Source organism: Buteo buteo, chromosome 29 (assembly GCF_964188355.1).
Source record: "Buteo buteo chromosome 29, bButBut1.hap1.1, whole genome shotgun sequence".
Classification (NCBI taxonomy): Eukaryota; Metazoa; Chordata; class Aves; order Accipitriformes; family Accipitridae; genus Buteo; species Buteo buteo.
This window is the reverse complement of record NC_134199.1, coordinates 2,217,196-2,241,008: the sequence shown is the minus strand read 5'-3', so window position 1 is coordinate 2,241,008 and position 23,813 is coordinate 2,217,196. Positions and strand designations below refer to the sequence as shown.

At 44.1% G+C, this 23,813-nt stretch overlaps 4 protein-coding genes and 1 non-coding gene across 6 annotated transcripts; 3 read left to right on the top strand and 2 right to left on the bottom strand.

The window, feature by feature from the left end:
- Positions 1 to 489: 489 nt before the first annotated feature.
- ALG1 (ALG1 chitobiosyldiphosphodolichol beta-mannosyltransferase) lies at positions 490 to 12,645 on the top strand. 2 transcript variants are annotated; one of them, XM_075059459.1, is made up of 13 exons: positions 490 to 711; positions 862 to 939; positions 1,531 to 1,634; positions 2,131 to 2,279; positions 2,905 to 2,994; positions 3,663 to 3,773; positions 4,692 to 4,813; positions 5,554 to 5,592; positions 6,184 to 6,243; positions 7,775 to 7,885; positions 8,867 to 8,981; positions 9,756 to 9,831; positions 10,168 to 12,645. In XM_075059459.1, the coding sequence occupies exons 1-13, from the start codon at positions 501 to 503 to the stop codon at positions 10,300 to 10,302; spliced, it is 1,401 nt and encodes a 466-aa protein (XP_074915560.1). In that variant the 5' UTR covers positions 490 to 500; the 3' UTR covers positions 10,303 to 12,645. The 2 variants fall into 2 exon arrangements, with proteins under 2 accessions (XP_074915560.1, XP_074915559.1); XM_075059458.1 differs by having other exon boundaries at positions 3,663 to 3,779.
- A 233-nt stretch (positions 12,646 to 12,878) lies between these two features.
- EEF2KMT (eukaryotic elongation factor 2 lysine methyltransferase) lies at positions 12,879 to 18,180 on the bottom strand. The gene is made up of 8 exons (XM_075059461.1): positions 17,981 to 18,180; positions 17,841 to 17,903; positions 17,095 to 17,175; positions 16,771 to 16,872; positions 16,448 to 16,581; positions 15,317 to 15,624; positions 13,829 to 13,978; positions 12,879 to 13,121 (listed from the first exon to the last, which is right to left on the bottom strand). The coding sequence occupies exons 1-8, from the start codon at positions 18,056 to 18,058 to the stop codon at positions 13,021 to 13,023; spliced, it is 1,017 nt and encodes a 338-aa protein (XP_074915562.1). The 5' UTR covers positions 18,059 to 18,180; the 3' UTR covers positions 12,879 to 13,020.
- Positions 18,152 to 18,224, bottom strand: TRNAK-UUU (transfer RNA lysine (anticodon UUU)). Its single transcript has one exon. It is a non-coding gene; the product is annotated as a tRNA-Lys (tRNA).
- Positions 18,225 to 18,328: 104 nt separating this feature from the next.
- On the top strand, positions 18,329 to 20,944 carry NDUFB6 (NADH:ubiquinone oxidoreductase subunit B6). The gene is made up of 4 exons (XM_075059463.1): positions 18,329 to 18,601; positions 18,695 to 18,787; positions 19,420 to 19,464; positions 20,793 to 20,944. The coding sequence occupies exons 1-4, from the start codon at positions 18,422 to 18,424 to the stop codon at positions 20,859 to 20,861; spliced, it is 387 nt and encodes a 128-aa protein (XP_074915564.1). The 5' UTR covers positions 18,329 to 18,421; the 3' UTR covers positions 20,862 to 20,944.
- A 231-nt stretch (positions 20,945 to 21,175) lies between these two features.
- TSKS (testis specific serine kinase substrate) lies at positions 21,176 to 23,245 on the top strand. The gene is made up of 3 exons (XM_075059462.1): positions 21,176 to 21,947; positions 22,300 to 22,492; positions 22,740 to 23,245. Exons 1-3 carry the CDS (start codon positions 21,787 to 21,789, stop codon positions 22,953 to 22,955), a joined length of 570 nt encoding a protein of 189 aa, XP_074915563.1. The 5' UTR covers positions 21,176 to 21,786; the 3' UTR covers positions 22,956 to 23,245.
- The last annotated feature ends 568 nt before the right edge of the window (positions 23,246 to 23,813 follow it).

Below are 23,813 nucleotides of genomic sequence, written 5' to 3'. Positions count from 1 at the left end.
AGTTCAAGAACGTAAGGGCAGAACACTGCAATACAAATACCTTGAGCTTGAACAAGAACTATTTTTCTTCACCACCACAGGTACCAGTTATTTTTATCTTCGAAATATTTGGGGTCATTCTGCGCTAGAGAATGTGTCACTTTTTCAGTCAGAGAAGACAGCTCCTTCCTTAAGCTTTCAACTCGGGCACACTGAGCAAGTAACTCATGTTCTGAGGACTGCTCTTCCCGGGCTCCTTTCACGTACCCTGCAGAAAGAAAGAAAATTCATCTCGCATACTACCGTAAACTCGTTTTAAAGTACGGAGTTTTGGAGCCTCCTCTAGTGACGGCTATTCTCCCCCACAATCGTCTTTTAAAAGGAGACTGAACCCGGGGCCCACCGCTGCTCTGCTCGCTACCCCCCGTCCCACGGCGGCAGAGCCCGGTTCCCCTCAGAGAGCGGCGTCGCCAGGGGGCGCCCTTCTCCCTCCTCGCCCTTCCCGCCGCTGGCAGCACAAGATGGCGGCGGGCGGTGCGGTGCTGCTGCTGGCGGCGGCGGGGACGCTGGTGCTGGCGGCGTTGCTGTGGCGGCGGCGGCGGGCGGCAGCGGGCGGTGCGGGCCGGGTGTGCGTGGCGGTGCTGGGCGACCTGGGCCGCAGCCCGCGGATGCAGTACCACGCGCTCTCGCTGGCCCGGCACGGACGCGGCGTCGAGCTGCTGGGCTACCTCCGTGAGTGAGGGCGGGCGGGTCCTTCCCCCCCTCCCCGCTCCACAGGGGACGGCGCCCGGTTTGAGCTACGCGGAGGCGGCGGAGGGGCTGGCGCCGGGCCGGGGCGGTGTGCGGGGGTCGCTCCTCTGACGGGTCTCTCCCATCTGGCAGAGACTAGGCCGCACGGCGACGTGCTGCGGAGCGGGAAGATACGGCTGGTGCCCGTGGCGGACCTGCGGGGGCTGCGAGGTGGGTGCGGGACGGCTCCGGCTCCCGGCCCCGCCGGGCGTCCTCGGCCCGGGGCTTCCGGGGAGCGGGTCGCCGGGGCCGGGCCGGGGGCCGGAGCGTGGTCGTGGCGGGTGTTTGTGTTGGGGAGGCAGCAGAGGAAAAGGGGAAACGAGATTTTAGGTGGAACAATAAACAAGACGAAGGGGGTTCGGGCCTCGCTGCCGCGGGGCGATGGGGCTGGTCTAGATGTGTGTGCAGGCTCAGCCCGGCCGCACGCAGAGGCTACACACCTTTGGTGTCTCCCTGCACTTCCCTCTGTGGTATTGGAGCACATTAATGCAGTTCTGATACAGGCTGAAACAGGGACACTTAATTTATTATTTTTTTTTAACCTTGTGTGTATGTTTACCCATACCTACCCCGATTTCTTTGTGTACAAAACATAGAACAGGAATTTGCAGGGATTGTGAGGTGTTTGTCTAAAACCAGGTTTCCATTTTTACAGTGTACCATTATTTTAAAACTTTTCACTGCAGACATGGCTGGTTCTGTATGAGGTGCACATTTCCCGAGAGCTGTAATATTCTTACCAGGTTTTCTGTTGTTTTGCAGTTGGCCCAAAGCTTTTCCAGTATGTCATAAAAGTCATTGTGCAGGCAGTACAATTACTGTACACAATGCTGAAGATAGATCAGCCATCCTATATTCTTCTTCAGGTATGTTTTGTGTTAGGACTAATATTAAGAAAAATAAATAGTACTACAGTATGGGGCGTTTTTAGCAGTCTCAGACATTGTTCTAATTATTTGAGAACTAAAACTGGCCCGATCAATGGTATAAACCTATATCAAACTATTTGGCTCTAAACTTTGATTTTTCTGTTAAAAGTTCACATCGGTTCTTCCTGTTAATTGAGCTTTTGAGCTTCATTGGCATGGATAGCAGTAAAAAATAAATCTTAACAGAAATGTTTGTGTGTTTATTGGAGGGGAATTTTGATCCTGATCCAACAGTAAGTTTGAAGTGCCTACCAGTCTTCACCAGAGAAACTGGCAGTTCTATAGTTGGTAAATACAAAATTGTCTCTGTTCATTAAGATCCTTTAAAGCAGTGCAATTTCAATAATTTGGTTTTCTTTTTCTGGTAGTTGCTTAGTGTTTGTCACTTGATCACAGCCTTATGCTATTTTTATTTGTTTTATTTATTAAACAGAATCCTCCAGGCTTGCCTAGCATAGCTGTTGCCTGGGTAGCATGTCTTTTCTGGAGAAGCAAACTGATAATTGATTGGCACAACTATGGATATACTATAATGAGTCTGAATCATGGAAGAAATCACCCGCTAGTACGAATTGCAAAATGGTTTGTACAGTAATTTCTTCTCCTCTTAATAAATTATGTACCTTTGCAGAATTCAGAAGAATGGAAACCAGTGGGGAGAATATAATTAGCAAAGGGCTGTTTCCGTGAAGGATTTCTGGATTTTGCTGTGTTACAACTGCTTTCTATTTCAGAAAACATGTTCTGTAAGTCGCCTTTGTTAAACACATAGGAAGGTGATTGATGAAGCAGGCAGGTTGCTTTTACATGCATATGCAAATTTTGATCTTGTTATTAGAGTGACTTTATATGTACTGGGTTTTTTTACTCTCTAATGCTGCTTTACACTCCTGCTCATCTTTAAAGGTCTGTTTCTTGCTGAATCTAATTGGTTAAATGTAGAGGAAGGCTGTAAAGGCTTTCAAGTTTTGTGTTCTTAGGTCTTAGAGGATAAGAAATCATATGTTGTATCCCTTCTCATAAACTGATACTGCTTCAGTATAAGGAGTCAATCAATAATTGATAATTAAATTCCAGTTTCTGGGGGCAGTTGGGTTTCTTTTGGTTTTGTTTGGCTTTAAATTAGCATGGGCACTGGTGTGCAGTTATTGTTTGGCTAAGGCAATTGCCTGTCTGTGGTTTCTAACTAAGAGTTAATTTTTCTCAGGTATGAAAAGCTTTTTGGGCGTCTGTCTGACTATAACTTGTGTGTCACTAATGCAATGAAAGAGGATCTGTGGGTGAATTGCAACATCAAGTAAGTCATATATCGCTAACAAATTAGTATGTGCATATGTGAAGTAAAATGAAAGAACATATCCCTGATGATTCTGGATTCAGAGAAATCTTAGAAAAGAAACTTTCCCTAGCCCATCCATCACCACTAAAACACATTAGCTCTGTTTTGTAATGAGCTAGTGGAGTGGGGGCATTCAAGAATCTTCATTAGCCTTCATAATTAACACCCCATTGACTAGAAGGTAGCAGTCCAGGTGTTATGGAAGTTTGCTACCAAGCTGCCTGTAGAATCAGAATGAGGCAGACATCACTGCGTATTCTAACAATTAGTCTGCCCTGCAAATTTTTCTTTTGCAATCAGAGGGCTTTAAGATAAAAGTTGCTCAGGAAAGGTTATGAAGTAAGTTTAAAAATCAGGACAATGATGTCTGCAGTTCTTACGGTTGCATTATACTCCTCGAATATGCACACAAGAAAGGGGTCCTTTGTTACGGGATTAATATGTCCACCTTGGTGTATTCCAGCAAACTTCAGGGATATAGAAAGTTGAAAGTAAAAAAATTAATTATTTTGCTGTATTGATTTGCTTAATTACCTTCTGCATTACATTGTTCTAGCCTGTCACTGTGCTGTATACGTTTTGTTACATCTGTTTTTTATTTAACTTGTGAATTTATTTCATTATAGGGCAGTAACACTGTATGACAAGCCAGCTTCTTATTTTAAGGAAACACCATTAGAACTTCAACATCATTTGTACGTGAAACTTGCCAAAGACTATGAGCCTTTTAAACCACGGTATGTGTAAGTAAAGCATCAGTTACAGTCCTTAACAGAATGACATAAAGTTATTGCACTTAGTTACCAGAAATACTTTCACATGGGGTCACAAGTTACTGAACATCAGCAGGCAGAGTGGTCTCTGTGTGCTCCTAACCAGCAGCTGATGCTGTGCAAGTTAGCTTAATTGTTGCTAAGAGAGACCAGAGTGAGTGAAATCACAACTGTGGTAACACAATGCTTGGTGTGTGAAATAATAGAAGTGTTTTATTTTTAAAGAAGTTGACATAAGTACTGAGGCAAGCTGTAATATAGTATCTCTGGGGTGGAACTCAGCAGTTGTAGAGTTCCCATTGAACTAGATGACAGTGACTGGATGCTTCGTTAATAGCATCCCTTCCTTTTGCTTACTGTGGAGAGCTTTCAAGATCTTGTTCTGTGTGTTAAACGTTCCCGTCTGGCTATGTGCAGGATGTCTCCTATAGCGGATTTAACAGGGAGTTACTTTACCAAACTAATGCTTGAAAAAGAAGTGAAAGCCATAGTGTATAGTGGGTTGGGTTTTTTTTGAGGGGGGGGGAATGCCCACCACAGAATGTAGAGGTTCTGAGTTTAAGTGAATAAATGTACTGTTGGCCTCCACGCTCTGCTATATGTTTGAGACGGAGCTGGAAAGAGAGACTATTCTCTCAACTTGTTAGGGAAAACACTTTGTTAGAAGATGGAATCATGCCTATAGCAGTAGTGTCACTAGGCTCTTGGTAGCAATAGGAAAGGTGATCAGGTATCTCTCTGCAGCTCGGTACTGTAATGACTGTGTTTCTAAAGAAGTTGAGCAGCAAATCTGAAACAAAGTGTTTGGAAATTGATGCCAGTTAAGCATAGTATTTCCTGCTTGTTTGTGTAGTCCATACTCAGAAAATTCTGTTTCCGTAGTACAGAGTCTGGCAGTTTGAATGCTGAGTGGACTGCCTTTACAGAAATGGATCTAAAAAATGGACGTGTGATAAAAGCCAGAGGACGGCCAGCTCTTCTAATCAGCAGCACAAGCTGGACAGGTTTGGAAACAAATAGTTTTATTTTTAATATTTAACCACTCTTTAACAAAAGATAAAACTAGAGCTGTTTATACTTCCTCACACTTGACACACTATAGAGGCATGTTTACATCATCAGTGGTGAAGTTACATTTTTCCTTCATTTGGCTGGAAGAATATGAAGACAGGTTATATATGATATACCTCTGTGGCTAAAAATGAATTATTTCTTAAGTTGCATTTTAATTATAGAGCTACAGTCTAGAGGCTCGGCTTCAAGAGTTATTAAAAGAGATTTCTTACTTTTTTTAACTTTTATTCTAGGCATACGGTCTTGCACGGTGGTGTAAAATAGGTGAAGAAACTAAAATATTTACTCCTTTATTTCCGATAATGTATATTACATAATTTTCTCACTTTTTTGTTCTCTGTGGGCAGAATTGTCTATACCTTTGAATTAACAGGGCAATTTCTACACTTAATTCTCTAGCTTTAGAAATGAGAAAATTTTAGCTTGATAGCTTTGAGCATGTGCAGTATTTGTGGCTTGTTTGTCTGCCATGTTGCCATTAAGCACTGTATATGGTTATAGACTTCTATTTATGAAAATAGTTACAGTAGATTTTTAATAGGAAGAGCATGGTCCATACTTAAATCATGTAGGTGAAGGTGAGGAAAATCTCGATTGTTGTTACTTAAAGACAGTAATTCATTATAAGTGATAGAAATATGAATGGCACTAATAAAGCCTTCTCTTTCAGAGGATGAAGACTTTTCAGTCCTTTTAAAAGCTTTAGAAGGTAGGTATGAAGGAATTAACCTTACCTGTTCAAAGGGGAATGGTTGTATTCTGGACAGTTACGAAGGGTTTCACTAAACACCAGTGCTTCAATGTTCAAGTGAAAATGCAGGTGTATTTGATTAATTAGCAGTGGTTTAAGAGTAGTAGTTGAAATGGAGAAGTGGAACATCTGGATTCAATTAGAGTAGTTGTCGGGGAGAATTGTATCTAACTAGCTTGTAAATTGTGATTTTATTTTCTAAGCTGTTACATATACTGTCCATAGGCATCTGCTAATAGGAAAGAAGGGAATACTCATTGTCTTATTTTGTAGACTTTGTAGCTGCAGTTTCTAAATTGATACATTGAAACAGCTGATATGGTGTAGTCGAACAAATGCTTTATGAGTAGTGCATTTTAAACAGACCATAATTTATTTCTATAGAAGTTTGTCAATTTTAACATTTCTAAACTTACTACGATTTTACTAGGTATATGCTTGTAAATAAACTACTTGAAGTAGGAAGCTAAACAATTAACACACTGTGACCATTCTTAAACCAAGCATCCATATATTTGTCAACTCTAAACAGTTTTTTATCTTCTCCAGATTATGAGCGGTATATCGATGAGGGAGTCGAGCTTCCATCTTTAGTATGTGTGATAACAGGTAATAGTTTATGTGCGTTACAATTCCCTCAGTGCAAATACAGAAAACTTCATTTTCACTTTTGTTCTATGCTGACTCTTCTGTTGATGCTGAAGAGAGAGGAGGAGTGGTTGCCTTTATGTCTGGTTATAAGAGTAGTGATTTATAGTTGGTCTGTTACAGCCATATAGGCCTCCCTATCTAGTACAGCTGTACATAAATTCTTTTGAAAGTGGAGTAAAGATGAACATTGAGATGATGCTGCAAAAGAAACGTAAAATCTGATGTTTGGAGTGTTAAGCAGAAAGATTTTTATTTAGTGCTGGAAAAAAGGACCATCAAATGAGGTTTTGCCAAAAAGTTGTGTAGGCAGAATGAATGCTGTTTCGTTAACTTTCTCATTAAGAGCAAACTAAATTTAGTGTGATTTTGAAGGGCCAGTTGTGCTGAAGAAATTTGTCATTAGTTATTTGGTTCTCTTAGGGCTGTAGGCAAAATGCAGGTCAAGACTGGGTGATATCGATGGGCCAAGGCTATTTGTATGAGATTCAACAAGGATCAGTGCTGGGTCCTGCACTTTGGTCACAACAACCCCATGCAATGCTACAGGCTTGGGGAAGAGTGGCTGGAAAGCTGCCCAGCGGAAAAGGACCTGGGGGTGCTGGTGACAGCCGGCTCAATATGAGCCAGCAGTGTGTCCAGGTGGCCAAGAAGGCCAACAGCATCCTGGCCTGTATCAGAAATAGTGTGGCCAGCAGGAGCAGGGAAGCGATCATCCCCCTGTACTTGGCACTGGTGAGGCTGCACTTCAAATACCATGTTCAGTGTTGGGCCCCTCACTACAGGAAAGACACTGAGGTGCTGGAGTGTGTCCAAAGGAGGGCAACGAAGCTGGTGGAGGGTCCAGAGCACAAGTCTTACGAGGATCGGCTGAGGGAACTGGGGTTGTTTAGCCTGGAGAAAAGGAGGCTGAGGGGAGACCTCATCGCTCTCTACAACTACCTGAAAGGAGGTTGTAGCGAGGTGGGGGTCAGTCTCTTTTCCCAGGTAACAAGCAATAGGACAAGAGGAAATGGCCTCAAGTTGTGCCAGGGGAGGTTTAGATTGGATATTCGTAAAAATTTCTTCACCGAAAGGGTTGTCAAGCATTGGAACAGGCTGCCCAGGGAAATAGTTGAGTCACCATCCCTGAAGGGATTTAAAAGATGTGTAGGTGTGGTGCTTAGGGATGTGCTTTAGTGGTAGACTTGGCAGTGCTAGGTTAACGGTTGGACTTGATGATCTTAAAGGTCTTTTCCAACCTAAATGATTCTATGATTCTGTATTGATGGCAGGCTCTTCTAAATACCGAGTGAGAGAAGTCTAGGTTCACGTTTCTTTCTACGGTACTTAGTCTTTTATGTGTCTTTTGGGGGATTGTGTGTGGTATCCTTTTCGATGTACCTGACACAACAGGAGTTTGTCAGCTCTACAGCAAGACACACAGACCACACTATTTTCAGTCATCTTAATAAAAGAACTGTTACATATATTTCTTTTCTGTTTTAAACAGGTAAAGGACCTCTAAAAGACTACTACAATGGACTGATAAATAAACTGCACTTTAAACATATCCAGATCTGTACACCGTGGCTTGAAGCTGAGGATTACCCTCTTTTGCTTGGTAAATAGTGGATTATGAAACAGGCTTGAGAATGTGTGAAAAACAACTTAGCACAGTTGTGGAGAGCTGATACAGATTTTGCACAGATGGTGGTAGAATATAGTAAGTGACTGAAGTTGCTGGTTAGTGACGGTATATTTGTGGTTTTGACACATGCTAAGAAAATTGCTAAATTTCTCTAACTACAGTTTTTTCACTGTTGTCCCAAGAAGTAGGCATAGTACCTGTATTGCTATTTTCGCCTCTTTGTTTCTTCTAACTACGCTGAAATACGGTGTGCCTGTGCATGTTTCAGTTTACTTTCAGGGTCACTTCAGTAAATGAAATCATAAAGTCTTTGGCTGAGCAACCAAAAGTAGCTGAAATTCTAAATTAACAAGTCCTTGGAATAGTATTCCCTTAGCATGTTTACTGTATTAGGATAAAGTGTGAGTAAGCTTAAAAGTGGTAAAATACATATTCAAATTGATCTACACTCTGCAGGGTTAGAGCCTGCCAATTTATATGGCTGTAAAACACTGTGTTTATTTGGTACTTTTTAACTAATGACTATAAAGTCTATAAAGTCAACACTGTAATTTCTGTATTTCGAAGTCACTTGAACTGGAAGAGGTTGCTAGTGAGCCATGCAGTGTATCCTGTCTGGATTGTGATGGAGTTCTCCTGTGCAGTTACCTGTTTTTAGCAGATTAAGAGGCAGAAAGGCTGTTTTAAGATATGTGAATTTTAAAAATCCCTTTAATTTAATATGCACTCACCTGATATGTTTCTAAAGCCTCACTAATTTTAGTCACAAAATATATAGCGCTTTTTTTTTTTGCCCGTGAGTGCTTGAAATTGAGCTAATCTGGATGGTGTTGAAGGTAGCTCATGTTTAGTTTGCATTGCCCAAAGTAGTACATAACTAGAAAGGTTTACAGTAAGGCTAGAAGAGCTGCTTTCAGAGAATTCAGCCTCTTGTCTGTTTGGCTTGCTTTTCAGGCTCAGCAGACCTGGGGGTATGTCTCCATAAATCATCTAGCGGTTTGGATTTACCCATGAAGGTGGTAGATATGTTTGGCTGTTGTTTACCTGTGTGTGCAATATATTTTGAATGGTAAGAGCTTGCTTATTCTGATACAGTTTAAGTGGATCATGTAAAAGAGTATTCTTACAAAGCAAGAGTTCAGGAACTACTCTATGTATCAAATGAGATTCCAGCATTATGCCATAATAACTTTCTTTTATTCAGTAAGATAAGTTAGAAATCAAGGTTGTTTTCTTTTAAGTTAAAAAATTAAGACGAGTCTCTACAAAGTTGGGAGCATTTAATGCAACCACTTACCTTTAAAAAATAACTACCCTGTAATCCTTTGTTTCCATATACTTCATTAAAAAAAAGCTTCCTTCTGCATAGACGTGTCTCTGTTCTGTGAGGGGGTGAGTGTATGCATAGTCAGTCTTAGAATTTATGGTCCTCTGGGGAAACAGTAGCTTTTATAAGCAAAGATAAATTCTCTGTGAAGATCTCATGAACTGCATCAGGGACAGATTTTCCTTGTGGGTTAATTCTGAAGTAGATTATAGCTCTGATTTTTAATGTATGTCTAGGTGAGTGGCAGAAAGACAGAGTGAGGGCCCTTTTGTACTGTAATGGTACGTTTAAATAGTCTGACGTAGAAGAGAGAAACAATCTTTAAATTGAAATGTTTAAAACTGCCACCTTCGTTCTATTTTGTCAGGTATGAAGCTCATATCTAGACATCCAGGATCGTTATGTTACAGATAGCCTAGTACGATCTTTTTGGATGTCACTATGCAACTTTTAAAATGTATATGTCCCTCTTGCTGCTTTTTGTCTCATGTTTTTTCCTATGCCTTTTGTTCACAGTTTACATGAACTTGTGAAACACGATGAAAATGGTCTGATATTTAGGGACTCAAATGAACTTGCAGAACAGCTAAAGGTAATGGCTTGACTGATTTTTCTTTCCCACTAGCTGTAACTGCAAAGGTGCTCCCATGTAAGCCACCTTTCCATATCTGGCTATCATCTGTGCATTTTGCATTCTCCAAAGATACTGCTTTGCCTGGTCAATGTTACTGGCCTCACTTCTATTTGAATATGAATCTGAAGCCGGCAAGAACATTTTAAATATTGTCATTGTTCACTATTTATAGGGCCAGACCAAAGAGCACTCTCTTACTGCAGCATTGTAGTTGAGGGTTAACATTGGGGAGGCTAGAATGAGCCTAAAATGTAGCATGATGGTATTTTTCTGTTTTTCCTTTTTAACTTACAGATGCTTTTCTTGGGATTTCCTACACTGGAAGGCAAACTTCACAACTTCAGAAAAAACCTTTGTGCGTCCAAGCAGCTGCGCTGGGATGAGAGTTGGGACCAGACTGTTCTTCCTTTGCTTGGGCAGAATGAATGACTTTTTGTGGGAGAGGAGGGTGTCACAAAAGCTAATGCATTCCTGAAGCTGCACAGATTTGATAAATAGTGAATAAACACTTTGTATTGTCTATAGTTGCAGTTTTTAACTACTTCATCTTGGAACAAGTGTTTGGACACACCTCTTCCTTTACAATTTGAGCTTCTCATGTGAGTAAGAGTAGTGCTGAAGGTGCAGCCAAGGCTATTTGTTGTCTGCTAACAGTGTAAGTCTGGAGGGGAGACATGGTTCCTGTGCTGAAGAGCTTGAGCCTTGCTATCTGGACTGCCTTTCCTTCGTTACCACTTGTGATGGATCTTGAGAAAGTGGGAGGGAGGTTTAGTTACTCTAGGAACTCATATGTGCAAAATCTGTTACCTGTGCTGCTTAAAGGTCACTTTTTGGTGAAGATACTTGAATACATAGATAAACTATTACCAGTTATACCTGTTTTACAGTAAGCACTTTAGTAGGTGATTTGCATATGTTCTCTTGCAAATGGGAGATGCCTCTTACTTGAATTAAACTGAGGATACAGTGGGGGTCTTATTTAGTCTTCCCTAGACAAGCGCTGAATATCCTCTTTTATGATTTCGAGACAATCATTTTGTTTCAAAGTTGTTTTCCTTTGTACAGAGTGTGCAAGAATGTGAAAGCGCAGCCACTGGTATGTGACGGCTTTGTTGAACACTTAGAGGAAAACAGACATTTCAGTGAGTGTTGTCCTTATATACTGAAGTGAATGTGCCCGTTTACCTTGAGAAAGAAAGTAAAATGTATCCCTTTTTGAACAGATGAATAGAAAAGGAAAAGATAAAACCAAAACCTATTATTAAATTATGTATAACTTAATAAAAGGGCACTTCACTTTCTGACTGCTCACTCAGGTATACCCTTCATCTTTTTATTGTTAATATCAGTATTCATAGGCAGACCTTGTGCTTACAAGATGCTTTTTTCATTACCTTTTTAATTATAAAATAGATGTTAGCCATTTAAAGAATGAATGTACTTGGTTTTATCATGTGGTTACTGCTCTTCAGAATTCCTAGTTCAGTGGTGGTAGATGGTTATAACCTGCACCAGCATTTTTAAACCCGCTTACTGTGTAATCATTTAATATCTGCTTTTGTCAAGCTTAGACAGGCGTTTGCTAATCTTGCCTTTCCCCTTCTGTGCTGTGGTTACAGTAGACACTGTCTCATCAAAAAAGATTGTTGGCAGTGATTTGGTTCCTCTGGTGGGAAGGTGAAAATAAGAGTCCAGGTTGCTTACGGCAGGAGTTTGGCAGTTTCACTAGTTTCTTGACTGAAGAATGATCCATAAAGATTTATTTGCCGATTTTATTTTGGTTTTAGGTTTTTTTTTTTTCCCTACTGTTTTCAAGCAAATCCTGTCTGGTAGTTTGGCTATTCCCTTTTAGCCACTGGTAAAGGGGGTAAATTAGGCACTTCTCTAATTAAACAGTAATGCTGAAAGCTTCAGAGAGATTTCAGCTTCCTACAATAAATTTTTTTGGATCCAAAACAAGCCATCTCTACAGATCTTTTGAGTGACTTGAAGAATTTTCTGTAAGGGGAGATAAAGAACCTCCTGCTTGGGCTGCTAGCGTGCATTTACTCTGTAAATAGTGCCTTTGAATTCTTCCTTCTTGAGGAGAGGCAGCTAAAACCTGGGGTGGGGTTACTTCTGTATATCTGACTTAATACTAGCAGTCATGGCCTCCTTCAGCTTGAAGAATAAGATGATTCTTCATGTTTCAAGTTACCTGTCATCCCTTTTCTCTACTACAGAGGCAGAAGGCGAAAGTATTTGTTCATTTTCTTTTAAGTAGCTTTTAAAACAAGGTACAGAAAAGGAAGTCAGGAGAAAGCAGCATATTTTATTTTCTGCTTCAGGGTTAATACTGTCCAAGAGGAAAACGATTAATGGATTATGGAAAGTTTCAAAGAAGGTGAGCTCAGTTCTTCCTCCTTGCAGTATACATAGAGTATTGCTGCAGAGTGCGATTCTTTATTTTCTGGCCATCTGAGAGAATGGCTTTCCAATAGTTAGTTATGAAAGTGATAGACCTTATATGAGAGAAATGTAAATCAAGTTCTGATTTTTGTCATCACTGCAGAATAAAGATGGACCTGATTTACAGCAGGGTCTATTACTTCCTCTTACAGCATCATGTAAACTTGTGACACTATCATCTACTATGTTCACTGTAGGTATTGTTCATAATTCATTTTTAAGATGACCCATACTGCAAGTATGCAAGTATATACAGACAAGTATAAAAAAAGAGTAGACAATTACAGCTGGGTTTAATATTAAAAAAATATTTATTACTATGAAACACTGTTTTGCTCCCTTGTCAGCGTGAGCTTCCTTGTCATTCTGTGATCCTGCAGATATGCCTCCATTGTTTACAAATCAAAACACAGCTGAAAAAAAAATATAGTTCAATTCTGTTGTCTTCTACAGACTCAAAGCGCAGTATGAGGGGGGCCTTTCTTTTCCGTTGCTTGAGGTTCACACTTTTCAGGGGCAGCAGCTTGCTTGCGTACATGCTAACAATTACAGGAACAAGCGTAACTCTCTTTAACAACAGTCTGTGCATATAGTTGTATCCTCAGTGCCTCTCATGTACATTTCTAGAATTCAAGATAATCTTGTTGCAAGGACAAGATAGCTCCCATTGGTCTGAAAATTCTGTCATATTTGCCAAGTCTATATAAATAGCTGTAGAATAGCTACGTTTGGCTGCACATCACAGAGAAAACCAGTGTTGCTGTGGGCTGGAGTAATCTGCCATCTGATTCCAGCTTTTTCTGTAAAGAGAAACACGGGGAATCATTTTTCTGCTTAATAAAATGAAGAGCAAAAGTTGCACATCACGTTCTGTAAAGAAGAAATCGTTAGCATGCTGTTAAAGCAAGCTACAGGCAAGTGCTTATGAGTATGTACTTTTAAAAATTAACAGTAACACTTCTGCTGTGCACTCAGCATAATTTTGTGAATTAACCAATTGCTGTAGACCAGCTGTACAGCTAGCAGCCTGCAAAAGACAGGCTTTTGAAGAGTATATGAAGAAAAATAAAAAATCCCTCCATATTTTATTTAATCTTTAGTTGTTCTTTTTTAAACCTCAAAGAACAGTTAAGATAAAGGGTTTAGGCTGCATCTTGAAGGTTATTGCTGTGACAGCACAGCACAGATGGTTTTCATTCTTTAAGCTTAACCCTTTTTTAGTTTCCTATTGCCACCACAGTTGCAATTCGTCTCAAGTTGGCGCTAACAGATGTAAGTTGTGATAGACAGGATGTAGCAAAAAGCTTAAGTTCCAATCTCCTGATCAAATACCTGTGGAAAAGTTACTGCTTTCAGGCAAACTGCTCTTAAATCCAGCTCTAGGATAAGAATCTCAGTATTGGACAATACCCATCACCAAAAAATGCTCCTGTTCATCTCTACTGCAGATTAAGTAATGGGGAAAGAGGCCAAAGCTATTGATACACTTCACAAAAAAGGCACCTACCAAGTTCAGCTTGGAACAGGTGATACGTGTCTGGATTACGAATGGTGAAAGCAATGTAGACCTCAGGAGGTTTTCTGTCTGCTCTGGAAGTGGAGAGTTTTTGTAGCATACCAATAAGGACTAAAATGATCTCTGGATCATATACCACATCTGCACAAAAAGGAAAACATTCAATATTTATTGAGAATTGAGCAAAAAGCAGAATGAAAACTACAAACCAAAACCACAAAATATTCATCTTGCAGGAGAATGTTATTGTATTCAGGGGTTAAAAATTCCCAAGAAGAGATCTTAGAAAATGCCTCTATTTTACATGCTATGTCAGGTTGCCCTCATCTCTAGTATCAGTCCAAAATCACTAAAAATCAATGCTACTTTTTGTAAATGGATTGTTGGATATTGTATTTAAGCCCATCTTAAGGGAGACAGCAAAAATGTTGAGCATTGGTACTCTCTGTTATGACTGTCCTTAGCAGAATGAAACTGCATTATTAAAAATCTGTATTTTAGAGGCTGATTGCAAAAGACTTGATTTGAACTGCAGGAGTTTTCATCTTGAATAATTTTCTTGAGAGCAGAAACAGCGATGAAAGGTAAAACTGATCACTAAGGGGTACAAATTGTCAGCCTTACTAATTAGCACTGTAATTCTGAAATGTCAGTCTTGTGTTCAGGGCTGATATTCAAGAGGTGGTTGGTTATTACACAGAAATGTCGAAGGATGTATGCATACCAGCGACAGACATGGCAGTTACTCTTGATGCAATGTAAATAAGGGATTGTCCCCTTATAAGCAAATAGTAGATACATATAAATCTCCTTCAGTTTTGAGTTGCCTTGTCTTCTTGAGTTCAGCTTGGGCTGGTTTGTGCATTCTCTGAACAGTATGGTTGTCATTAGGTAACATACATACGGTGACTTCATTTTACAGAATTCACGTATTTAATGCATCATGTGATATTCTGATGACAAAGGCAGTATATTTTGTCATTTTTTCACCTGAATTCTTAGGTAATTTTTGCTTTGCAAAGCCCCAAATCAGGGAGTAAGATCCTGTAGCTACAGCTAAGAAATTCTACTATTGCTAGATTTTCCATTACTAGATTTTTATAAACTGCCTCCTGATTTATACATAGGCAAGTCCCCCAAAAGTTACTTTCTTTTAAAGTATGTGTTATCCCTCAAGAGAACACCAAGACTGTCAGTTATGAGGCTCTTAAAAGTGGCAGATTCATCATCTTCTGTTTCTGGAATTTCTTTTCTGTATTTAAAAAATAAATAAATTTACTTTTCAGTCTGAACATAAACTGCTGAGTATCTGAAAAAGACAGAATGGTGAAATGAACTGGGAAAGGATCTGTCATACACTTGCAGATACGGTAACTGGAGTAGGGTTGAGTGCATACAAATACCTTTGCATTTATCTCTCTAACCTGCTGCTTCCTGCGTGATAGCACACAGTGAGGGATAATCAGGACTGTAAAGTACCTGCTGCAATGATGACATCAGGTTGAAGATCCAACAGTTGTTTTTCTGTAACTGAGCCCCAGTCAAGTTCTGCAACAATTAGTTTTGGGTTTTGGTAGTTCATTGCTTCTGCCTCCTGGCCTTGGGACTCTGTTTGGATGTGCTGGGTAGTTCCAGGCTCCAAGACAAAGCCATTCAAACAGATGTTTTCTGTCAGCTGTTTGAGAACACAATGGTGGTAGTCACTAAATATATATGTCTTGGGTTTGCAGGTTTTACAGATTGCAATTCCAGTGAAGCCGATCCCACTTCCTAATTCCAAGACTGTCCTGAACGGTAATGGAGTAAAAGAAGTACTTGTTAGGACTCTAAACTGAGTTAGGAAATCAAAACATTCTAAGTATATCTAAAGATAAAATCAACTGCAGATTATTTCAATAATTTTTGAGTAAACCACCTACAGTCTAATCTTTGTCTCAAATAACTGGGAGAGTTGGTAAATGCTGAAGATGCAATCATAAGCATAAGAATTAATTATTTGAAATACTGCTTTTGTGCATGGTACCAAGCATTTCCACCTGGTTTTAGACTTCTGCAGCATGGTTGTCTCCATCTAAACTGGTTGTCCAATTCTTCTCATAGTGGAGAGAAACAGGCACTTCAGCAGTGCAGTTCCTTTCCTTGTGAGGACGATACTTAAAATTAACTTAGCTGAATCTTTCCTCAAAAGTGCTTGTTCCTCTTGACTGCTTCCAGTCGAGATGATGAGATCGGATATGCACACCTGAACATCGATCATCTAAAGTTAGATGAGACGAATCCCATCATGGAGTGAAATGCACCAATTAAAGTTACTGGTTAGACGGTGCAGTAGCTGAAATTTAACAGCCTACTTCACAGAACAGGTCAGACTGCATGGTATAATGGTTTTGATTGTAAAACCTGTCTTAAAAGAACTACGAGGTCCTCTCCTGGATTAAAGTTTGACTGTTGCAGAACAGATGAGAGCAACAGTTAGCCAGTAGCAAACGGGTGTAGTCATTGCAGTTATTTTGGGGGTAAATGCTGTATATTACTAAATTACAGTCGTGTAGCTCGCCGTATGAATGAAACTCTCTTTCCCCATCTCCCCATCTGTGCTGCTCTCATTACCTGTTACTGAAAACAGCGGAGTTCTCTATTGCCCATTCAGCGAGATGAAGAGCAGCGTCCCATGTGACGAGCCCTGTGGTTCCTCCAGAGATAATTGCCACGCTCTCGGAAAGGGTAACAGGTTCTCCCGTGGGCTGGAGGACACACACAAGAAGAGAGAGATGGATCAGCGCAGACAACATGTTTTATACTTTACAATCAACGTTAGTGCCTGGAAAAAGGCAGGAAGCACTTTGGGTTTCTGAGGGGTTACTTTTAAAGCCAATTATTGGTTAGATCAGATGATTAAAAGTGATTTATAACAATGCAGCGTAAGTTCTTACCAGTAAGTAGTTTTTGTAACAGCGAGTAGATTCTTCTTCATTTAAAATATCTGCCAGCGTATCATACAGTTCATCTAGAGGTTCAGCTGCTGTGGATTCATGCTGTGTGAAAAAGAACAGGGCAGTTTTGGGTATCGAATTGTTTGTCATGAAGCAGAAAATGTACACACATCAAGTCCCATTTTAATACATAGTTGGCCACAATATTTTGTACTGAATGCTATTTTTTGTTAATACAAATAATTCAGCTTGGCCCATAGTGTAAAACTGGCATATTTTCAAGGAAAAAAAAAAATTGCAACCAACATGAAAAGTAAGCACTACCTTTTTGATGAGTTCAGTTAGAAAGCATCTTCTGTACTTGGTGGAGGGGGGATATTTTACAGACAGAGGGTGGAGAATGGTCTAAAACAACAAAACATGAACAGCAACTCAAACCAGTTATCAAGTGAAGATTTTATGAAAGGCAGTAAGGGGCCAGAGAAAGACAGGGGAGCCATTGATTGGTTCTTTGTGTCATGAAATGCATTGTGATTCAAGTCTGTAGCTAAAAGAAGTGACGATGCTGAGCCACAAAATGAAATTTGGTGATTTCTGATCAGTTCCTTAGTTCACAGATCTGCGGCAGCAAACGTGTTTTTCGCTTTTCAGAAAATAAACAGCAAAACCAAGCGGAAAGAGAGTCCGGTTAGCTCTGTGTTGCATTTCTCTTCTCTCTTTTTTGGTTTGCCGTGTTATTTGCCATTTCCCGTCCACACGCAAAGTTTAATTGTCGTACGGGCTGACGCGTTCTCAGGGTGGCCGGATCACCTCTCCTCCGTCACCCTCGGCGCACCGGGACCGGGGACCAGCCGGGCTGACCTGCTCACGGCATGAGACGCCTCTGCTCAGGGACACGGGTCTTAATTTTGATGCTAATACAGAACAGCTAAGTAACAGGAAGGGAAAGACATCTGTTCTGCTGGGCCCAAAGAAAACCAGTGACGCAAAGTCACTTGTCTTGGTCATTACGAGCAAACCCCAGGGATTGATTTGGCTTTGGTCACACCAGGCGGCAGCCCGGGCCTCACCTTGTGCAGAATGTCCACGAGCAGGGAGGAATCCGGCGAGGCCCGCAGGTTTTGTTCAAGCTCCTAAAACAGAGGAAATAAATGAAGCTGAGGCTTCGCCGCCCCCCCGGACGCCGCCACGCGCTCGCTCCCCACCGTACCGGCCAGGGGAAGGAAGGGAGCTGCCGGGCCGCCAGGAAGCGGCGCTGGAAGCGGGTCCCCAGCTCCCTCTCGGCCATGGCCGGGTGAGGCCGCGCATCCCCGGCCTCGCCTGATCGCCGCCCCCGGGGCGGGGCCGCGGAGGAGGAGCCGCCAAGAAAGAGGAACCCTCCCGCCTGAACAGGGGCTCGAACCCTGGACCCTCAGATTAAAAGTCTGATGCTCTCCCGGCTGAGCTATCCAGGCCCATAGGGGGCGCTAGGCGGGGCCCCCTCACCCACCGGGCTCGGCCTGCCCCCTCCGTGCCGGCCGCCACGCCCCCTGGTGACGCGGCGCGGCGCGCCCCTGAGGACGTCACCGCGGCGCGCCCTGAGGACGTCACCGCCGCGCGCCGTGGCGAAGGACACACCGGGACCGCGACCGCGACCGGGGTCGGCGGCGCCATGAGCGGCTACAGCGAGGACGAGAAGCTGCGGCTGCAGCAGCTCCGCGCCCTGCGGCGCCGCTGGCTGCGGGACCAGGAGCTGAGCGAGCGGGAGCCCGTCCTGCCGCCGCGGCGGTTGGGGCCGGTGGCCGCCTTCTGGGAGCGGTTCCTGCAGCCCGGGGGGTTCTGGAGGCACCAGGTGAGCGGGGGGGGTGGGGGGGTGGGAGACGGACACACGGACCCGGCCCGGGCGGCCCCGGGCCTGACGCGAGTCCCTGTCCCCCCCCCGCAGGTGTTCAAGGCCTACCAGACCAGCGGCTTCATCCTGACGCGGGTGCTGGTCCCCGCCTGGATCATCCTTTACTACCTGAAGTACCACGTCATGGTGCGTGCCGCCCCTCCGTGCGGCCTCTGAAGGGAACGTGAGGAAGGGAGTTGAGGGAGAGGGAGGGAAATCTAGGTTGAACCCTGGGAGAAGCTCTCTCGGGGGTGGGGGGGTGGTGGTGCAACAAGCAGTCACGTAAGGGGTTGTACGAAGGGCTTAAGCGTCTGCTGCAGGCTGAGGTGACTTCCCGCGGTCTCTTCACCCCTTCTTTTTCCTTGCTTGGGTGGCAGAAATATGTATTTTTTTGCGATCTCTTATGGTGGTGACCAGCTTTGACCGTGCTGCCTCCTGCGAGCCACAAAGCTGTGTCTTAATTGTTGGTTTCCTGGAGGAACAGTGGCCCTGGGGATAACCAGACTGCAGCTGCTGGTGTGGGGAAGGGGAATGGCCAACACGCTGCCGACAGGACAGACCTTCCACTTCTACAGTCTTGTCTTGCTTGGGAAGTGTAATTTTATTAGCCTCGGGTGTCTTTTTAAGTAGTGGAACAAACCCGGCCTAATGAGCCTTGTACTCAGTAGAGCTTGTGTTTTAGAAGGGTCGTTTTCCCCATTTTGGAAATCCTGTGTACTTCCTCTGGGTAACGCTCCTTTTTCTTTACCCCTTCTGCCTCTTTTTCCCCCCACTTTCAGAAAACGCCACATGGAATTGTTATGTCAAATCCACGGATATTCCCAGTAAGTCTATTAATACTTGTTTTATCTTCCAGCTTTGTAAAACAGGCAGAAAAAGGGTGACTTGGAGAGAAGTGCAGGTTTGTGCAGTAGCCGTGCAGGGAGAATTTCTAGAAGGATGAACTTGATACTGTGGGCAGGCTGCCCTGGAGCAGCACAGTTACAGTGGTTTTGAGCAGTTTTCATCTTGTCCTCAGAGCAGACAGTCCCTCTTTCAGTGGTACCTCCCTCTGTAGCGGCAGACTTTCGAGAACCTGGCTGACAGCACTGCCCATCCTGGGCGGAAAACACGAACATTCCCTTATGGGAGTGCAAGCGTTAGTTACAGCACAGTAACAGCATCTTTCTGAAGGGGTTTGGGTGTTTAAAGCTTCTCTGAAAGCGTGATTATCGGTGCATGGAATGACAGAGAGGAGTGGTTCTGCTTCTCCTTGCTGACAGGAGCAGCGATTGGCAGGAGTCGGGAGGAGTTTGGCGCTAAGCGCGTCAGTTCTGGCCGCACAAGCTTGGTCCCTGAAGGTCCCCCACGCTCAGGTGTCCCCAGAGAGATAGACTCATGCCACCTCAGCTTGGGACGAGTTTTATGAAGTGGAGAGTGTCCGATTGTTTTGTCTTTACTGTTTTCAGGCTGCTCTGAGCCGTTACTCGTTGATTGGTGTAGCGAGTCGGTGGGCAAGTATTCTCATAGCAGTTTAGCTCTGCTGTTTCTGACAGTTGCACATTTTTTGCGTAACACCTGCCTAATTGTGCTTTATCTAAAATAAAATTATAAAAAGTTCCATCCATAACAACCACATAGCAACGTACTGAAGGTCATGCTGTCGGCCTCTGACTTCAGCCTAACTACTCACTTGAGTTAGGTCAGCTCAGTAGGCCAAGACAGTGCCTGAAGCTGTAACAAGCAGCAGTTGGGCATCAGATTGATTTTTGGGGGATTATGTAGCTCTTCACAGGCTACAGGCCGTGGGTTTGAGACTCACTTAGAGCTGTGCTGTGCTAAGGTGGTTATACTGTGCTGTGCTGAAGGTGGTTATGCAGTACTGTAAGTCCAATATACATTTTTAAAACAAGATAGTCTCAAAATGTTTGGCTGCTGTTCTGTAGCTGAAAAGAAGGGGTAAAGCAAGTACAGATTTCAGATAATTTGGCTGTTATTTCAGTGTCCTGGGAAATGTTGAGTGAGTGAGAGTGTTCTGAGTAAGTTGTAGTAAGATTTATTTTTTTTTTGTCTGGAAGTGGAGACAGTTACAGCTTAAATGAAGGACTGTGCTATGTGAAGGGAGAGACTGGGTGTAGGAGGAAATGCTAACCATGCTCTCTCATTCCATCAGGGGGACAGAATTTTAGAGACGGGAGAAATTATGCCACCCCTGAAAGAAGAACCCCATGAGCACCACTGATGGTTAAAGCTGATTTCCTCCTTCAGCAAACAAGGCGAGAACAGCAACTGCTTTCTCTCTTCTATAAAAGAGTCTTTATTCTGCATCGCCTCAGCTTTTCTGTCATTTACTTTTTCCTTAGTCCACATTATTCCACTTGCTCCTCACATGGGAGTTTCTTTTGCGTTTGGTGAGCTTGATTGCTAAGCCCTGGTGATCTCCGACGCCCCCCCCTTCCTCAACTTCCTTGTCTGACCTGACAAGATCTGGCAGCAGGACAACGTGGGCCTTATAGTAACAGGAGAGATGCTATAGGTCCCAGGGGATTGTGGAGTAGTCTGCTCAGAGGAAAGGTGTCTCGGTGAGCTCCTGCACACACACACAACGGCTGTCCTCTTCCAGTCTAGCGAGCCCTTTTCTACCAACCAGTTCTGACAGAGACTTCCAGTGAAAATTAAGCTTCCACCTATGTCATCCCACTTCTCTGCCAAGAGAGGGTAGCCCAAGTGGCACTGCTGCCAAAATCTCTTTATTCTTTACCCTTTAGCACTTCCTTCTCTGTCTTCAGCCCTTTCCGAGTTGGAGTCTTCCTGCCCTCACAGGCCCCATGTACCTGAGGCGCTTTGTGCTGGGGAAGACTGGCCTCTTGATGAGCAGGGAGTTGGAGTTGACGATCCTTATGGATCCCTTCCAACTTGAGATATTCTACAATTCTAAGTGTTTTGGTGGCTACTTTGGGTATAGAAAAGGTTAAACCAGCAATCCAAAGGGTAACCTGAGGAATGTAAGGGGAGGGGCTGGGACAGAAGCCCCTCATGACCAGTATGTGTGACCAGTATAGCCAGTGCTTGTGAGGTCAAGGTGACAGGCAGGAGCCCCCCTGCTGTGCCCGGGGGCAGCCAGACCCCTTGTAACCCCTCTGGTAGGGACTTGCACCAACAGAGCCATGGGCAATGCAGGGGTGAAGACTCTCCTGCAGTCGACAGAGCTCATGGAGGCCACGGACCCCAAGTCAGGCACCCCTGCTCAGCCCGCAGCCCCCAGGCCCCTGCTGGAACTGGGTGCTCCCCAGGGCCTCACCAAGCCTGCAGCCGTCTCTTTCCTCGGGTAATAGGCAGCTCAGGGTGGGACAGCAAGTGGGGAATAAAGTGGAGGGGCAGTTGTGGGCTGTAAGGGAGCAGCAGGATCCTGCGGGTCATCACTGGGAGGCTCTGGAGGGGGGCATTGGGGAAGCTCGAGGGTCTCTCGGGGAGCTGGAGAGTCAGCTGGGGGCTGTTCAGGGGCACTGGGGAGGGGAGAGACTGGAGAGTTGATGGGGGCTATTGAGAGTTATCAGTGGCAATAGGGGGGCAGTGGGGTTAATAGAGGAGTTGTGGGGGCTGCAGGGGGGCTGAGACCTGTGCTTCCTTCCCATGGCCATGGGGGTCCCTGTCACTACCTCTGCCCCACGGTGTGTCAGTCCCGCCAGTGTGGAGTTCCCCAGGAGCTGTCCTCCCCCAAACTGCTGCACCCTGAAGCGAACCTTTGCCTGCACCAACTTGCTGCTGCTCAGCCTGGCCGACCCCGATGGTGCCACAGACGAGGAGGCTTCCCCTGGACCCCACCTACACACGCCATGCCCCAGGGATAACACCGAGTCCACCGCCCCACTGGTGAGTGACTGCTGGGGATGCCGCACCTCCCTAGGGTCCCCTGACACCCCCACCCCACTAATGAGAGACTGGTTGGGGTGCCCCACATCTCCAAGGTCCCCCTGCACGCTTCTGCAATGCTTGTGAGGAAGTGGGGACTCTGACATCTCCTGAGGACACCCCACACCCATGGGGATGGCTCCCAGATTCCCCCAAGGAATCCCTGACACCTCTCCTCCTCTAGTGAGAGCCCCCTCTCGCCCCCCAGGACTATAGGGAATTCATAGCAGTCCCAGAGGCCCAGGGACATCCCCACAGCTCCAGCACCCCTAGAGCCACCCCTGATCCCCCACATCCCTACAATGTGGGGCTCAGCTGGCTGTTTGAGGCCACAGACTCGGTCCCAAGTCTCAAGGACCGGTGTGGGTCAGCTTGTAGAGCCCCAGGATCGCCTGGGCATTTTGGTATAACCCTTCCTGAGTAGAGGGAATGGATACCTCTCCCTCAAACAGGGAGGGGTTTGAGTGTCACAACCCCACCAAAAAAGACAATACAGGACATGGAACATGTCCCGGCACAGTTACAGCAGGAGCATTCATCACCATCGCCTTGCCTGTCCCACTGACGAAGACAGCACGTGGCACTCGCTGAGCAGGAGCACTACCCACCCGCTGTAAGACACCACACTGCTGACAGCGTGCTGGACCTGTGCAATGAATGTGTCTCTCTACAAATACAGTAGTCTCTTCGGGACTCTGGGCCTCTGTTACACCTCTCAAATTCTTTGAGTCTTATTTCTGACTTGCGCTAAATGTGGGTGATGCATTATCTTGACAATGAAATCAAAACTCTTCTGGGTTTGTAGAATATTGTTCCCTTAAATGTCCTCTGTATTACACAGGCATACAGCATACACATACATGTACACACAGGAGTACATCTTCTACATAAATTTCTTTTGAGATCCCTACTAGCTAAAAAAAAAATCACTTTGATTATATATATGTGTGTCTATCACTGATAAATATATATTTAGCCAAGAATTACATTTCTGTAACTCCTGGTCTGCTCCGGGTGAGCTCCCAGTTTCTCCCACCCCACAGGGTATCCCTTTGCGTACTAGCTCACACACAGTGCTAGGCAAGTTCATTTACTGGAGGAGGAGACACTGAAGATATGGAGCCATCTCATCAATGCCTGTGTCTAGGCTGACATACAGTGGAACCTGTGAGGATTCGTACGGTGTTTGCTTGTTGGATCTTGACTGTGCAAGTCCATGGGGCCAGACAGGCTGCAGCCTGGGGCGCTGGGAGAATTGGCTGATGCTCTCGCAGAGCTGCTC